The 17698-nt window shown below is 47.8% G+C and overlaps 1 protein-coding gene across 2 annotated transcripts in view; it reads right to left on the bottom strand.

The window, feature by feature from the left end:
* Nucleotides 1-17698, bottom strand: part of XYLT1 (xylosyltransferase 1) — a 343638-nt gene that overhangs the window by 236887 nt on the left and 89053 nt on the right. For both annotated transcript variants that reach the window (XM_043914408.1, XM_043914409.1), the window contains exon 2: nt 9351-9389. In XM_043914408.1, the coding sequence (XP_043770343.1) occupies nt 9351-9389 (39 nt within the window). The remainder of the gene's footprint in view (nt 1-9350; nt 9390-17698) is intronic.

Raw genomic sequence — 17698 nt, 5'->3', positions numbered from 1 at the left:
TCCCACTGCACAGAGCCTCAGCTCTGAATAATTCACTCTGTACAGACAGGTATTTCCACACCTGACTGCTGGAGACTGCCAAGGGAGAGATCACTGCCTCTTTCTCCATCTCTACTTACAACTGTATCTGTAACTATACATATAACCTAGGTCTCCTGCATTGCAGACAGATTCGTTACCATCTGAGTCGCCAGGGAAGCCCCACCTATGACTCTATCTGTAGTTAAATCCATGCCTACTGTAGGTCTATATCTACATTCATAGCTATTCCATGCTGTGCTATGCTTAGTCACTCAGTCGTGTCTTTTACTTTTACTTTTTACTTAGTGTCAACCTTACCCTATACTGTCCATAAAGTTGTGGAATTAATGAGGCCTGTTTACTTACAGAATGTACTGTGTTCTCAGTCATATCCGACTCTTTGCTACCCCATCGACTGTAGCCCACCAGGCTCCTCTGTCCATGGGGATTCTCAAGGCAAGAATAGTGGAGTAGGTTACCATGCCCTCCTCCAGGGGATCTTCCCAACCCAGAGACTGAACTCAGATCTCCTGCATTGCAGGCAGATTCTTTACCCCCTGAGCCACTAGGGAAGTCCAAGAATACTGCAGTGGGTAGCCTATCCCTTCTCCAGGGGATCTTCCCGACCCAGGAATCGAACTGGGGTCTTCTGCATTGCAGGTAGATTCTTTACCAGCTGAGCTACCAAAGGAAGCCCAAACCTATACCATATTTGTTAATACATGTATTCTATGTCTAATCTGTATCTCCCTGCCTGATCTCTATAGCTATCTAATCTACATGGAGCATATGCATGTTATAGTGTATACATTACACATATGCACATTATAATGTATGCAATATAATGCACATATACATCAGATATAGATACATGTGAGATAATGATTAGATAGATACACGAATTAGATATAAATTAGATATAGAAACAGAATCATATTTGTTAATACATAACATATGACATCTAATGTATAACATATTATTACTATAATGTAACCCATAGACAGAGGAGCCTGGCGGGCTATGGTCACAAGAGTCAGACATGACTGAACTGGCTTAGCTTGCACGCATGCATATATGTATTATGTGTATACAATCTTCCCTCAGTATCTCTGGGGGAACTGGTTCCAGGCCTCCCCACAGAGACCAAAATCCATAGCGTCTCAAGTCATTTATATAAAATGGCATAGTATTTGCATATAACTTACACACATCCTCCCTCCCATATACCTTAAATCACCTTTAGATTACTTACAATACCTAATACAATGTAAATGATATACAAACAGCTGTCAGCATGTGGCAAATTCAAGTTTTGCTTTTTAGAACTTTCTGGAGTTTTTTTCCAGATCGTTTTGATCCACGGTTGGCTGAATCTGAAGATGGAGAATTCAGAGAGCTGACTGTATGCACTGATGTACATACATCACATATGCGTGTTATGCACTGAGTCGCTTCCGTCGCGCCTGACTCTGTGCAACGCCACGGACTATAGCTTGCCAGGCTCCTCTGTCCATGGGATTCTCCAGGCAAAAAATACTGGAGAGGGTTGCCATGCCCTCCTCCAGGGGATCTTCCCGATCCAGGGATTGAACCCTCATCTCTTATGTCTCCTGCACCGGCAAGCGCCACCTATTTCCTGATAAATGAAAGTCAGACTGCCAGGTCCAAATCCTGGCTGCTCCACATGTTAGCTATTGGACAAGCAGCTTGACTGGTTATGCCTCTATTTCTCGTCTGTAAAATGGGGATGACAGTAACATCTCCCACAGGAGACAGGTGTGAAATCTGGTGAGTGAATCCATGTAAAGAGCTTACTTAGAAAACTGCGCAGCCTATATTCTCAGTGCTTAGAGAACCATGGCTAAAAGTACTAAATGCACAATTATATGGGTAGTTCGCAGCTCAGAGTGAACATATAGTTGCTGTGTCAAAACACTGGTCATTATTGACAAGATCTACAGTTTGAAGTGTTCTCAGTCAAGGGCTAAAATTCAAACTCTCAACATCTTGGAAGAAGTCGTCTCCCACCAAGAATAGAGGAATAATGACCTCAACACGATCTGTTTTTCAAAATCGTGCATGTGGCTACACTTCGGGGAACTTGCTGGCTATTTGTGGAAGGTTGTATCAATTCACGCGCCCTGAATCAGGCAGACTGGGGCAGCACCATGGCCATAGGACTGCAAACCCTCTCTGAGAATGTTTCTCCTGCCTGGCCCAGCCTCCCTGCCTGGCGAGCCAAGGCCCGACCCAGGCAGGGGCCCAACTGGTCACCTCCCTGTCCCACCCCTCCCACCAAGGCTAATTAAAGACCCGGCAAATCAGAACCAGAGGAAAAGACTGTGGTGGAGGGATTTGGCTGGTCCCAAAACCAGCCCTGTCTGCTCCAGAGAGGTACTGCTCCCCCAAGGAGGCTGGCAGGAGGAAAGCAGATGGGCTGCGAAGCAATTTGCTCTCACTGTCTTCTCAACAGATGCCGGGCACCATAAGAATTAATGGTCTGGAGATTCAGGTAAGAGCCATTCAGAAACTCCTGATTATTCCCCAAACCGCTCTCCACGGAGGAAAAGGTTAATCGAAGCCCAGAGCTGGAAGCCAGGCGAGGAGACAGCAATTGCTTTAATCCTGGGAGTCGGGGAACAGCTTCAAGAGAAAGAAGTTTGCACAGAGGAGGCTGTGGTCTGCCTCTGAAAGAGGAACTGGGCCTTAAAGCTGAGTTTTTCACGTCTTGCTCCATTGGTCCAAAAGCCTTGGCCCAACCGTCTCCAAATCCAGCCAAATAGCTAGGCATTTTAACTCAAAAAAAAAAAGTGTATATTCTCTGCACTGCTGGGCCCTCGCATCTCTCAGGAAACCATCTCTGAGAGGTGTTTTCCCTTTTCCACACGTGGGGCACATGCTCATAAGCGCTGTGAGTCATTACCCTGCGTGCAGTCACTCTCTGGCAACTCAGACCTAGAGGCTTTGCGGTGTGGGTGTGTCACGGCCAAGAGCCTGGAGGCGGAGGTCTGGTATTAACCAGAGAGGGTGATGTTTGAACATAAACAAAGAGAACACCAAGGAAGGAACAAATTATGCCCTTCTACACGGTCACAATTACGTGGCCGGGGCTGTCTTTGTAAACTAAACTGTCCACATGGCAACTGAGGTTAAACCAGCCCTTCTCACGCTTGGCACCACTGACATTGGTGACTGCATGCATGGTGGGGTGTTTACCACCATCCCTGCCCTCTACCCACAGTAACTCTCCCCAGTCCCCAAGTTGTAACAATCAAACATGTCTCCAGACATCAACAAATGTCCCCAGGCGTGAAGGTAGTGAAACTGTCCCCAAGTCGTGAACCACTAGTTTAGACTCAGACTTCAGTTCAGCTGAACTCAAGCCAGCTAATTAGCTGATGATGACGATTAGCTGATTTTTCATGGAAGTCCCATGATTACAGCCCAGCGATGCTCGGATCAGGAATTCCCTGTCAAAATGCTTGCTCCAGGCAATAGGCTAACTGGACAGTCCCAGATTTAAGCCACCCTCCCTGGGTTCCAGCTCAGTCCTTGCCCCTCACCCTTGCCTGAGAAAGGTAATTCCTTATTCATCCTGATGTTCTAATGCCAACAAAGGCATCGAAGGAGCTCCAAGGAGCTCACACTTGAACTGATTCTAAGGAAAACTGGCACCATTTTACAGGAACCCAGATGTAACGGGGAAGAATCCACCTGCAATGCGGGAGACCTGGGTTCGATCCCTGGGTTGGGAAGATCCCCTGGAGAAGGGAAATGCTACCCACTCCAGTATTCTGGCCTGGAGAATTCCATGGACTGTATAGTCCATGGGGTCATAAAGAGTTAGACATGACTGAGCGACTTTCACTTCACTTCAGATGTAATATGAAAAACTCCCCAAACAGGATTAGGGCCGCCTCTTTGCCTGGTTAACTCTTCCCACCGTAAGCTCTCAGCTCAAATGTCACCTCCTGAGCTTGAAACAGCTCCAGAAAGTGACTTCCCTGAGCACCCTCCCCCTTGTGGTATCCCGTCACTCCCGCTTACAGACACGCTGGTGTTGTTTTTGTTTACTCAATACTCCTTGAAAGTATGGACATATTTACTTGTTCCTAAATTCACTGACACCCTCAGGCAGAATGGGGGCTCCATGAGCAAGACTCCTTCTGTCCTATTCACTGCTGTATCTTTAGCATCAAGGCCTGGCCTCCTCTTGGGCACCGAACTATTTGCTGGGTAACCACCTGGATGAATGGATGAATTTCTCCTGGACTGATTTCCTTCCACCCACTGCTTGTTTTCTTCGGGAGTTTTGTTCACACCCTCAGTGACCCCAGCACTATCTTTAAATAATGTGAATGTAACTCCCTGCCCTTATACCTTCTGTTGGCTGACCAAAGAAATTCAAGGACTGGGTAGGTTGTTGAAGGCTGAGCAATCAGGAGATTTCCTCCTGATGCCTTTGATCTTCAGGCCCAGAGAGAAATCTCAGAGTAAATGAAGGCTTGCTCCCCTCTAAGAAGAGCCAACCTCACAGATATATTAGATGCAGACTAATATATCTTCACTCTACTGAAGAGTTCCTTTATTACCACTCCCAGGGGATCTCAGTGTTGGAGCTGAGGCCATGAACTAATTGACAGTGATGATGCTGGGGAGGGGGGTGACAGGAAGGGCAGCAGAGAAGCTAAAATTAAATGATGAGAGACCTTGCCAACAGGAGTGGGTTCAGAAACGATGAACTATCTTGGGGATCAATGAGAAAGAGAGAATCAAATAACGAACATTCATTTCCGACTCCATGGGATCTTCCCAACCCAGGGATTGAACCCATGGCTCCTGCATTGGCAGGCAGATTCTTTACCACTGCGCCACCTGGGAAAAGTTAATAATGAGCATTTAAATTCACCAAAACACTACTGCTGCACAGGAAGATGTTTCATTTTTGTTGTTTTTTAAAATAAATTTTCTGTTGGGTCCATTGCTTAAACCCTTTTACTCACAAGCCTAGTGGCAACCTGTCAAAGAATTAGGCATCACAGGAAGCATTCTCTCTACTTACTTATACATCTACCCACCTACCATCTATCCATCATTCCTTTACCTACTTACCTAAGTACATCTGCATAAAATTGTACAAAGCACTATCTATCTATACCAACCTTGGGGCACATACATCAAGTTCATCCCTCCAGCTTCTCTGAGCATTGGCAAGTCTTTCTACTGGTTCAGTTCAGTTCAGTCGCTCAGTCGTGCCCAACTCTTTGCGACCCCATGGACTGCAGCACGCCAGGCTTCCCTGTCCATCACCAACTCCTGGAGCTTGCTCAAACTCATGTCCATTGGGTCGGTGATGACATCCAACCATCTCATCCTCTGTCGATGCCAAAGCAATTTTTTTTTTTTACTTTTTGTGGAAAAATAGGAGAGAGGTTGAGAAGATAGATTCCAATGTCATATGGCCCCAAGTCTGACACTCACCAGTGCTAGGTCTTGCGTGTCTTTGGACAAGTTACTTAACCTCTCTGACCCTTAGGGTCCTCATCGGGAAGTTGGATATCATGAAAAGACCCATGGAATAATGGCATTTGAGGATTCAGTGGGGGAAATCAGTTCTTGGCAAATGGTAAAGGTCAGTAAGAGTGGGGGACACACCAGCACTGCTAACCAAATTCAAACTCCTTTCAGACATTCTTTGTGCATCTCTAGAGCACTTGGTTCCCGGGTAACCACCATCTGGAGACCAGAAAGGCATTCACCACTGCAAGTCAGGGAGTCCTCCGTACCCCCCGGGACAGCCTGCCAAGAGAAAACTGACCCCAGGGATTATTCAACTTCCTCATTCATTAATCTGACTGTTAAGCAGAGAAAGTCCTGCTGATGCCAACAGATGCGAAGTTTGGCTGTGCTGACTGCAGAGAGCAGAAGAGGCCTCGGCAGCCAATCGAAGCCTCTGCCCCAACTGGGCACAGCTGCCTGGGAACACTGGGTGGGGGCCGAGGCAGTGAGTACTAGGGAGACAGAGGATGCGTGGAGGGACGGGGCCCCAGCTGGCCCAACGTCCCGATGCAGGCTGAGCCCTGGGCAAGCCACGCCACTGCAGCCTAACGTACGGACACAGCTCACAATGAAATCGCGAAGTCAGGCCCACCTGCGGCACCTGTTTTCCAGGACGGAGCAGGTGATGCCTTTCTTGGGAGCAAAGGGCACTGGGGCAGGAAGGAGTCGGGGCGAGCAGGGGGCGCTGACCCAGGGCTCAGGGCATATCCTCCACTCACCTCTGCCTGGCTGGCTCTTCCATGCTCGGACACATCTGCCATCTTGCTCAGGCCATATGGGTGATATTTGGGGCACCACGTTCTGCCAGAAAAACCTCTCCTCTGCCCCTCTCGTCTGCCCTGCCTGCAGGCAGCTGAAGAAGATCCCCTCGTGAGTCCCACGATGGGCTGAGGCCCAGCACAGAGTCAAAGCTGGCCACGGGCTTGTGCCAACAGTTACAAAGAACACATTTGCACTTTGGTTAGGTTCCAACGTCTCTTTAACATCAGAAATCAGAACTCAGGGAAAGACAACAGTATCCTATGGCTCCCTAAAGACCGAGCGCCAGATGAGACTGATGGACTATTGTCCGGAGACAAATTGAGTCATTTCCCCAGTGACATGGCACCAGGGCAGAAAGCCAGCCGCGTGCCACAGCCGGCTGTATGCAAACCAGGGCTCAGGTACAGGGCCCATGGACGTAACTGTGGAAGAGCTCACCGTGTAGGTGGAGAATTGTGCGTGGCAACAGTCACGCAGAGCCAGGGCACACAGACTGTTCCTTCCCATGGAGGTTTTGCAGGAACGGTGGGGCAATTTCCATATTGTGAAAGATGCAGCTGGGGCAAGGACAGAACCATCCAGAACCATCTAGAACCATCTAGGCTGCAGCCACTCCATCCCAGATTGACTTTCAGAATTCTGGGTGCCGACTGTGCGCCCAGGGCTTTTCTGAGTCATAAATTTTCTCTCTGGGGAAAGACTGATAGAGAAGGGCCAGCATCTCATAATCCATGGGGTAGACCAGGGAGAGACACATTTCCCAAAGTACAACGCACATAAATCTGAGAGGATGCTGTGATTGAGTTTAAAGGGCACCCAAAGGAGCTTTTTAATTTTATTAATTCAACATTAAAAGTTTTGCAAAAAAATAAAAAACATAACTGGCTCATCAAACTTGTAATTTCACCAATATTATTCCCTGAGATAGCATTTCTCAACCTCAGCCCTACTGACATTTTTCAGGCAAGATAATTTTTCCTGTGGGGGTGTCCTGCGCCTTGTAGGACATTTAGCAGCCTCTCTGGTCGCTACCTACTAGATGCAAGTAATGAATCCCCTCCAAGGTGAAATAACCAAAAATGTCTTCAGACATTGCCAAACATCCTCTGAAGGTCAAAGACACTCCTGATGGGGAATCAGCAGTTTAGGGTAAGTCTACTTCCGAAAATAAAACAAGTTAATGTCAGGGAAAATGTATTGTAGGTGACTTAGGATAAACAAAATATACAACTCACATATGGCAAACGTGGCTGAGGTGACAGCCACATCACCTCCTGACCTGCAGGAGTTTGGGGAAAAGCAGATGAGAGGATGGCCAAACAGGAGCTAAAATTGGGTGTTTATCCCCTTAAAATCCCACCACTGCTCCTTCATGCTGGCTCTGTATTCTGGCCATCCCTGAAGTCCACTGGGCTTCCCTGGCAGCTCAGATGGTGAAGAATCTGCCTGTAATGAGGGAGACTCAGGTTTGATCCCTGAGTTGGGAAGATCCCCTGGAGAAAGGAATGGCTGCCCACTCCAGTAGTCTTGCCTGGGGAATTCCACGGACCGAGGAGCCTGGTGGGCTGCAGTCCATGGGGCCATAAAGAGTCGGACATGACTGAGTGACTAATACTTCTGAAGCCAACTAAGTAAATGGAGGTGGGGAGAGGACAAAAGAGCCCAAAGGAACCCTGAGAATCCACTTTCCTCACAGCTCCTGGCCTTCCATGAAGGAAGGAGGAGTAGGGTGGGCTTGCCTCTCACTCCCCTGGGGAAGACAGGGCAGAGATGCTTGTGATGAGGGTAACGAGTGGGAGGCAGGTGGTCCCTGGAGCTGCAAAAGTCACTGAAGAACCTTGAGAAGTTCAGCTACGCTCGTCTTCCTGTCTCACACTCTGTTAGCCGTGGGGTGCTGGCTGGGGTGCACCCTGTCTTCTCTTTTTAGTATCTGACCAACCCACAGAGCTAAGGAAATGATCAATCCAAAGATACACCTCCTTAGATTCACAGACTTAGAAAATGAACTTGTGGTTGCCAGTGGGAAGGGATAATTAGGGAGTTTGGGATGGACATATCACACTGCTGTATTTACAATGGATAGCCAACAGGGACCTACTGTAGACCACACAGATCTCTGCTCAATGTTATGTGGCAGCCTGGATGGGCGGCAGTTTCGGGGAGAATGGATACATGGATCAGTATGGCTGAGTCCCTTCAGTGTTCACCTGGAACTATCACAGTTTTTGATAATCAGCTATACCCCAGTACAAGATAAGAAGTTTAGAAGAAAAACAAAAACAAAGATACACCTCCTGCAAGCCCCATGAGAAAGGGAAGCATTCCCCTGGTTTAAAAAGCTAACACTCACACGCACTTAGCATGTATTGATGACTTTACAGACACTCTACCCTGCCATCCTCATCACAGCCCTGCAGGGCGGGCACTATTCCTGTGGTAACAACGTTCCAGATGGGGAGACGGAGGCTGAGCGGCTCAGGGCCCCTCAGGGCCAGAAGACACAGCTCCAGGGCTCCACCTGAGTCCGCTGGACTCACAGCTGCCTAGGAAAGCAGAAGCATACAATAAGGGCCCTCCTAACAAGACCCACTGGTCACCCGCCCCATCCAGGAGCGCCACTGTGATTCAGATGTCCCAGAATGGCCCGATGCACAAGCAGGCACAAGGATGCAACTAACTGCCCAAGGGAGAGAGTTCTCCAAACCCAAGGCAAGAACGAGCAGCCACCTTCCACCGCATGGCTCCTCCCTGCCTCTGCTCTCTGCGTTCACCTCCTTGTGACCACTGGGTGGAGGAAAATTCAGAAAAACAAGTTTGATTCTTCCCATGGTGCTTTCAGAACCTGGGTGCACACACAATGTCTCAACAGGGCAGAGAGACCACTGTTATGTGTCTGTCCCATTTCTCTGAGTCCTGGAGCCAAGAGGATGTTGATAAACGCTCCCTGGAGAGGTGGTTCTGGAGCATCAGGGCAGAGAAGGGGACAGAGACCATGGGGAGGTACTCACCTGGGTCTCCAGGATGATCACTGGGCTTGGTTGTGGGTCCTGTGGGGAAAAAAGGAGAAAATGCGTGTGAGTGGTGGGGAAATGCAACTTCTACCCCAGCACCACTTTAAAATAAAGCTGTACCTCTGCAGTGCACAAGCAACCACACAGGGAGGGTGGCCCCATTCTGTCGCCCCCATTCCATGCGACATTCTCCACCTCCTCCCACACCCACATGAGGAAGGAGGTTAAAATCTTTCACTAGGAGGTTGCAGGGACACCCGCAGGAGATCACGCAAGAAGATGAAGTGCAAGTGTAAAGAAAAAACAAACAAAGCCCCCTTGCAGAGCATCTCAAAGTGTGTTCAAATCATCGATGGGAAGGGGAAGATGGGTCCACAAGAGGGTTAGAAATAGACCTGAAAGGATATAAAGTCCCCATGAGGGGCAAGGCCACCACTGTGTCTGATCTGGGAAAGAATGAGGGAAGGAATGAGACAGAGGGAAAAGAACGAGCTTAATTCCCAGTCTGTGTGGCACATTCCAACCGGGCTGGGGAAGATTCCTTTCAGGAGAGAGAAGGCCAGAGAAAGTCCCATTCATTCACTTGCGACAAAAGCCAATTGACTGGAAATGCTCGGGTCATTAAACGTGAACTCTGGGGTGGGGGCAGGGTGGGTACAGAGGAGGAAGGGACGCCTGGAGAGGAGGTAGTGGTTTTCAGCAAGTGGATTCCAAAGAAAACAGGAAGCTCAGCACATAAAGGCTATTTTTGTCTGGACTGTGTTGGCCCTGCACTTAATCATCTTGGATTCATGATTCTGGGAAAGTAACCTCAAGCTGCCTCTGACTGAGAATGGGCATGATCTTAGAGCCCCGAAGGGCAAACTCAATTGGAAGCTTTGCTTTATCCAAGCAGATTTTCCATCACAGGCTTCCAGAAAGCATGCAAATTCGCCCCAGCCCCCTGGCCTCTGCTGTGAACAAGGAGGAAATGTAGAAATCATGCCTTATGTGTCTTTCTGTGATGGGCTTATTTTACTTAGCACAATGCCTTCAAGGTTCACCCGTGTTGTTACAAATGGCAGGATTTCCTTCTTGTTTGAAGGCTGAATAATATTCCACTGTGTATATACATGGGGTTTCCCAAGTGACTCAGTGGTAAAGAATCTGCCTGCCATTGCAGGAGCCACAGGAGACTCAGGTTTGATCCATCCCTGGGTTGGAAGATCCCCTGGAGGGGTAAATGGCAACCCGTTCCAGTTTTCTTGCCTGGAAAATCCCATGGACAGAGGAGACTGGCAGGCTACAGTCCATGGGGTCACAAAGAGTCGGTCGCTCAGTCAGACACAACTGAGTGACTGAGCACGCAGGCTGTGCATACATATATACAACATATTTTCTTTATTCCCCTGTCAATGGACATACCGGTTGTTTCCATGTTTTGGCTATTAAGAATTCGGCTTCTAGGATCATACAGACCTCATAATTCCACTTTTATGAGGCAACTAAAATAAACTCTCAGAGAAGCAGAGAGTAGAAGGGTGGTTGGCTGGGGCTGGAAGGAGAGGGAAAGGGGGAGATGCTATGTATCGGGTACGAAGTTTCAGTCCCACTAGCCAAATAAGCTCCAGAGATCTGTTGTAGGACCTAGAGCCTAGAGTTAACAACATGGCACTGTACACTGAAAACCTCGGTCAGAGGACAGACCTCATGTTAAGTGTTCTTTCCATAATTAAAAAAAAAAAAAGAAAGAAAGTGTAGAGAGACTGAAACATCCAAACCCCACACCATCCTAAGTAACTGTCACTCACTTTCTGGATCACTGCTCCTCTGTGGCATCTTTATAAGGATGCCTAGTTCTGATGAGCGTCAGACACCTGACCCCAGGAACGCTTTGCTTTCTGGTCTGTTCTGACCTTTCCTTCAAGACAAGGGACTCTTCTCTCCCAATTCCAGTTCTAATTCCCAGCATCTCTTCAATGGTGCAGCTCAGAGATTGATGCCAAGAGGACATCTCACTCTCATTTTCACACTCTACCCCAGCATTGAATATTCCTCATACCCAAGAAGATACTGAGGGGCGTTTTTCCCCTTCTCCCCACACTACAGCCTTGGCCCACAAAGAAACTTGGAGAAAGACTTCCCTGGTGGTCCAGCGGTTAAGAATCCACCTGGCGATGCAGGGGGACGAGGGTTCAATCCCTGCTGGGGGAACCAAGACCCACACTAGACAGTCCATATGCCGATGATCCTGCATGACGCAAGGAAGATCCCACGCGCCCCATCTAAGACCCAACACAGCCACACAAATAAATATTAAAACAACAACAACCTTGAAGAAGTCTTGTAAGAACTACTGCAGCCCTCTGTCTTCAAACCCTTACCAGCTCCTTCTCAAGGGGAAAGAGGTAGGACGGGGGAGAACCTTCACTGAACCACTCTTTATTCAAGTGAGGCTCATTATTTTAGCATCCTTCATGGAGCCCCCCAGCCAGCTCCTATATCACTTGTCTGCAGAGAAAGTGAACCTTGGGCTCCCAGTCTCCCAGGGTCAGTTAAGTACACTGCGCAGGGCCCATTCTAGTCCGGGAGGCAAGGCCATGGTCCTGGTCCATGTTGGGCAGCTTGGGTCAGATCCACGCTGTTTAGTGAGAGACAGCATGCAAGTCTGTGCTTCAGCTCAAGTCAGTCTCTTGTGTATCTGTCTGTCCCTTTCTTTATTCCGATCCTAGCATCCAGATTTTGACTGGAAGATAAGAAGCTGCTTCTCAGACATTAGCTTCATTTTTTAAGGCCAGGTCCTTGCAAAGCATTGGATGGGGTGTTGGGTGCATGCCCAGATTAATTAAGCTGTACTTCACAGCCCATTTGGCTGTTGTTTGGGGCTTACGCTTCACTGCTCTGAATCCCACAGGGGAGGCAGGGGAGAGGGGAAAAGGCCATCCTGAACCCCATGAACAACTTCACTGGAAAAGACCTTCCCGGGAAGCCACAGAAAACCTCTGACATCCGTGTTGACAAAACCCAGAGCCTGATCCGTGGGTACAGTGTTGCACCAACTATTTGGTATTCCATGATCAGAGATCCTCTGGGTGCAGGGTCAGAGGATTAATATTCATTAAAAAGCTTCTGGAAAAACAAAAGCAAAAATGCTATCTATTTAGCATGTTAATTACTTAGCCAAGAAAACAGACAAAGTAACTCGCAAACGGCCATGTCATTAACACTTAAGATTCACTGACCAACAGACTCACATTTGTTGTGCACATTTGAGATATGAGACTCTCGCTACAGAGGCTCAGACCAGAGGATTCAAGGTATGACGGTATCTCTGTGAGGTCTCACTTTCAGTAACATCCTCCTTAATTGGAAAGGCTAACGAAGTGGAACCGGGTCAATGATGCTGTCTGCCTAATCCATCGCGTCTGTCTAAACTGAGACTCTTTGGTTTACAGTAGAGTAAATTCCTGTCTGTCAGAGGAAAGGCTCCCGGAGACCAACGGGGAATTTGCAACATGCTCGGATGCTACAGTGGAGAGCTTTTAGAATCTTAATGTGGGGACCAAGAACCAGGGAACCACCTACAGCAAGGAAAGCCCTTTCGTATCATCTACTGCAATGACTAAAGTGGGGAAGCCAAGTGGGGAACTGGGTAGACAGAATTAGTGGCCCTCATTTTCACCGCTCCCTTGATCCACACCCTCTGGTCACATGATCGTGCATTTCTTTGCAGAGCAAGCTTCCTCCTCCTCGAACCTGGGCTTGCCCATTAGCAGTTAAGACATTGTGGAAGCTCGAAATATGTGTGCATGATTGAGCATGACCTCTTGTGCTTTTGCTGTCAGCGCAGGAGAATACATCCCAGGTAGCCTGCTGGTCCAAGGGGGATGAGAAGCACTCGGGGCAGACCCGATCCAGTCTGCAGCTTGAAGCTAAGTCCAGCCTCGATGAGCCAACCCCGAGCCAACCTTCACTCACAGACGGAATATGTGCCTGCTGTCTCAAGCCATTGAGTTTCAGGTTGACTTGTTACACAGCGCCGTTGTGGTAAATATACTCTCCAAGGTAGACCTTGATAGAAATAAAATGTATTGTACAAACAGCCCAGCCTTGTAAACGAAAAGATACATACTCTCCCTAAGTCTGCAAATACATCCCAGGAACCTGCAATAACTACAGCTGATAGCTATGATTTCCTGAGACCCTACTATGTACCAGGCTCCATTCGAGATGTACATTATACCAAGCAAAGAAACACTCACCATCAGTATCGGGTATGACCTCTGAGTCAGCCTTCAGCCCTCTTCACTAAATATACCAGTTCTTCTGAATTTGTTTAGGTGCCATTACAACATATTGGGGCTTCCCTGGTGGCTCAGATGGTAAAGAATTCACTTGCAATGCAGAAGACCCAGGTTTGCTCCCTGGGTCAGGAAGCTCCCCTGGAAAAGGGAGTGGCTACCCACTCCAGTATTCTTGCCTTGAGAATTCCATGGACAGAGGAGCCTGGTGGCTTACAGTCCAAGGGGTCACAAAGAGTCAGGCATGACTAAGTGACTAACATTTTCAGTTTCACAACAACATTAATGGGGATCATCACTCAGAACCTCCTTATTCTGAGATAAAGACATTTCTCATTCCTTTGGTTTATTCTGCACTTTATTCCATAGGCATATTATTTGACCAAGATTCAGAATAGTCATGAATACTAGTAGTAACTTACTAAGTTACTTGTTAAGTATTGGCTAACAATTTAACTTCATACCATGTTTCAGGCAGTGGTTTAACCTGTATACATACATCATTCCATTTACCCCTTGTAACAACTTTATGGTTATTCTCATTATAGAGACGGGGAAACTCATGACCACAGGGATTGAATAACTTGTCCAAGTGTACACAGATAGTGCTGAAGCCTGGATTCGATCCCAGCGCCCTGTATTCAAGAAACTTGTGCTATTTTAGAGTAGCTCTATCAGAGAATACAGCCCCACCTTACACAAAGTAATCCTGCAACCTAGACAAGGTCTATCGAAAGGAAGAATATAGGAAGTAAAAGGTTATGTACCACCTTAACTACTGGAATCCTTTTTGAGCATCTGTATTTTTTAAAAAGGCAGTGGACACGGTTGATAGAAATTAGCACACATGTCAAGACTAAGAGCAAAATGCAGTCACTGTGCCACAGCAGGAACCATGCAGAGTTAGCCAAACCCGTTCACACATGTTTACTATGCTCCAACTCAGTAGCTAGCATTGCCTGGAGGGCCCCAGGAGGGAGAGAGAACTGAGTTTAAAGGGACCCTGTGCACCCTTCTATCCCAAAGCTAACTGTTTAAACAAGGTGGGAGCCTGATTACAGGTCTTGGAGAAATGAAACTTGTTTGCACCTCAAGAGTCTTGCTTGTAAGACTGGGGAAACCAGGCTCAAGTACTTCTGAGCCCATCAGGGCCAGGGGCCTAATTTTAACAAGCAATTAAGCTTTCATAAAGAATGCAGAGAGGAGAGAAGGAATTTGTTCATTTTCACTCCAGACTTGCATCAAGCATTTCTGGTTTCCTGCTCATGCTGAGCCCCGGGTAAGCCTCAGTGGTTGGATGGGGCGTTCTCCTCCCTGTCTTTGATGACATCATAAGACAGCACTTATTCTTGGGCATTAAGCAAAGACTCTGGGGTACAGGTGACAAGCCTGTGACTCAGCCTTCCTGAGTCAGTTCCCCCCTGAGGCCCATCAACTCAGCAGATAGACAATGGGCCCCTAATAAGACTCAGCACAGACACACCCAGGACGACGTTACAGAAGGCTGGATGGCACTCTCCCAGGGAGTCCTCTGATTCACCATAGGAGGGAGCTTCCACCATCCAGAGACTGGATCTAATCTCACCACTGTCCAACACCAGGCGCCTTGGGAAATGCAATGAGCTCTTTATGGGCTCAAAAACTCAGCACCGCTGCCTGCCGGAGAAACACACTCCCTGGCGAGACCACCCAGTGGAAGCTGAGTGTGGAGGCCAGGCCAGAGACTGAAATGGATGTGGTCACTTGTACTGCAGGCTTGGCACGGGGCAAAGAAAGATCATTTGTGGGGAAAGAATACAGGTTTGGGGTCAGCGCTGGGTTCAGATCATGCACAAGCCCATTTCTAGTCTTGCTCAGGCCACCATGACAAAGTACCACAGGTTGAGTGGCTTACACAAGAGAAACTTATTCTCTCACAATTCTCGGAGCTACAAGTCCAAGGTCAAGATGCCAGCAGGGTTCTTTTCTTTGGAGGCCTCTCTGCTCACCTTGCAGATGGCTGCCTTCTCACTGTATACTTACATCGTCTTTTACTCCACACAGGAGCCTCTGGGTGTCTCTGTGCACCTAAAGCTCCTCTTCTTATAAAGATACCAGTCAGACTGGACTGTTGTTTTTGTTTAAGTCACTCAATCATGTCCAGCTTTTTGTGACCCCATGAACTGTAGCCCACCAGGCTCCTGTGTCCATGAGATTTTCCAGGCAAGAATATTGGAGTGGGTTGCCATTTCCTTCTCCAGGGAATCTTCTTGACCCAGGGATCGAACACACATCTCCTGCATTGGCAGGCAGATTCTCTACCAACGAGCCATCTGGGAAGCCCTCAGACTGGATTAGAATCCCCCCTCCAAAAGCCACATTTCAACTGAATCACTTCTTTAAAGGCTTTGCTCCCAAGAACCGGGGTTGGCGAGTCAGCAGATGACAACCACTTAGACTAGTGACCTCAGCCAAACCTCATAGCATCTGTGAGCTTTACTTTCTCGTTTACATGATGTTAACAGGTGAGTCTATATTCTCCTACAGAGCTACTGCAAGACAGTAAAGCATAGAATGTATTGTCTGGCAAACTCTACAAGTGAAAACGAGCACTGATAACAATCACACCAGTTTAACAGGTGTGAACCTGGACCACCTCACACCAACTCAGATACACAGTCACCTCCTGTCTTGAGAACCGGAGAGCACTAATATCACAGGCTGTCGTGAACATTAACTGAAAACAGATATTTTAAATATTTGGTCTCTGGCTAGAAACTCAAAGATAATTGTCCCTGTTTTCTTCTTCCAGGCTTATGAAGGCTAAGACATAACCCTCCACACCCAACCCTGCTAGATCATAATTCTTCTGGACTGAGAATTATTGTATATAACAGTGCATGCATGCTTAGTCGCTCAGTCTTATCCGAATCTTGTGACCCCATGGACTGTAGCCTGCCAGGCTCCTCTGTCCTTGGGGTTTTTCAGGCAAGATACTGGAGTGGGTTGCCATTTCTTCCTCCAGGGGATCTTCCCAATCCAGGGATCAAACCCACGTCTCCTGTATCTTTTGCATTGCAGGCAGATTCTTTCCCACCGAGCCATCGGAGAAGCCTATTGTATGTACCTAAGTGAACAGCAGTGAAATGGGTAAAGTTACCTACTTCATTTTGAAAGCTTATTTGTGTCAAGCACGTGAACTACTTGTAACCCTGCCAAGGGAAGTCTCAAACTGCCCATTTTACAGATCGGATAACTGACGCTCCAGCAGGACAATTTGCTCAAGAACATAGATTTGAGAAGGGATGGGGCCAGGTCTGGTGCTCAAGTTTGTACACTGCCAGAAACTGGTCTCTTAACCAGTGTTTCCAATAGTGTGAACTTACTGAATCAGGCTCTCTAGGCAAGGATCCAAAGAATCTGCATTTTTATTAGACACTCTTGGGCAAGTCGTAGGCAGACTGAAGCCTGAGAACGCTTGTATTATATCCTGAATAGTACAAGACTAAAGACATGCAAGGTGAGAAGGACAGCCAGTGAAAAACCAAAAATCTCTATTAGGACTCCAACCTCTGATACCCAGCTAGCCACCAAGTGTCTGACGCATGCTCAAGACGCTGGTGCTCAAGCAACATGCCTCCAGGAAATTTCATGATGGGTGTGTCCTAGCCTCTCCTGGGTACTCTAAGAGAATAACACAGACTGAGTGGATTATAAACAGCAGAAATTTATTTCTCACAGTTCTGGAGTCTAAGAGTCCAAGGTCAAGGTGCTGGCAGACTCGGTGTCTGGCAAGAGCTTCCTGCTTCATAGATCGCTGTCTTTTTGCTGTGACCTCACATGGCAGACGATTCAAGGGAGTTTTGCAGGGTCTCTTTTATAAGGGCACTAATCTCATTCATGGGGGCTCCTCCCTCATGACCTAATCACCTCCCAAAGGCCCCACCTCCTAACACCATCCCACGGGGTGTTAGAATGTCAACACGCGAATTTTTAGAGGGACACATATATTCCGTCTGGGCTTCCCTGGTGGCTCAGGGGTAAAGAATCTGCCTGCAATGCAGGAGACTCAGGCTCAGTCCCGGA

Source organism: Cervus elaphus, chromosome 10 (assembly GCF_910594005.1).
Source record: "Cervus elaphus chromosome 10, mCerEla1.1, whole genome shotgun sequence".
NCBI classification, from domain to species: domain Eukaryota; kingdom Metazoa; phylum Chordata; class Mammalia; order Artiodactyla; family Cervidae; genus Cervus; species Cervus elaphus.
The sequence above is the reverse complement of the archived record's forward strand: the minus strand, read 5'-3'. Positions and strand labels throughout refer to the sequence as shown.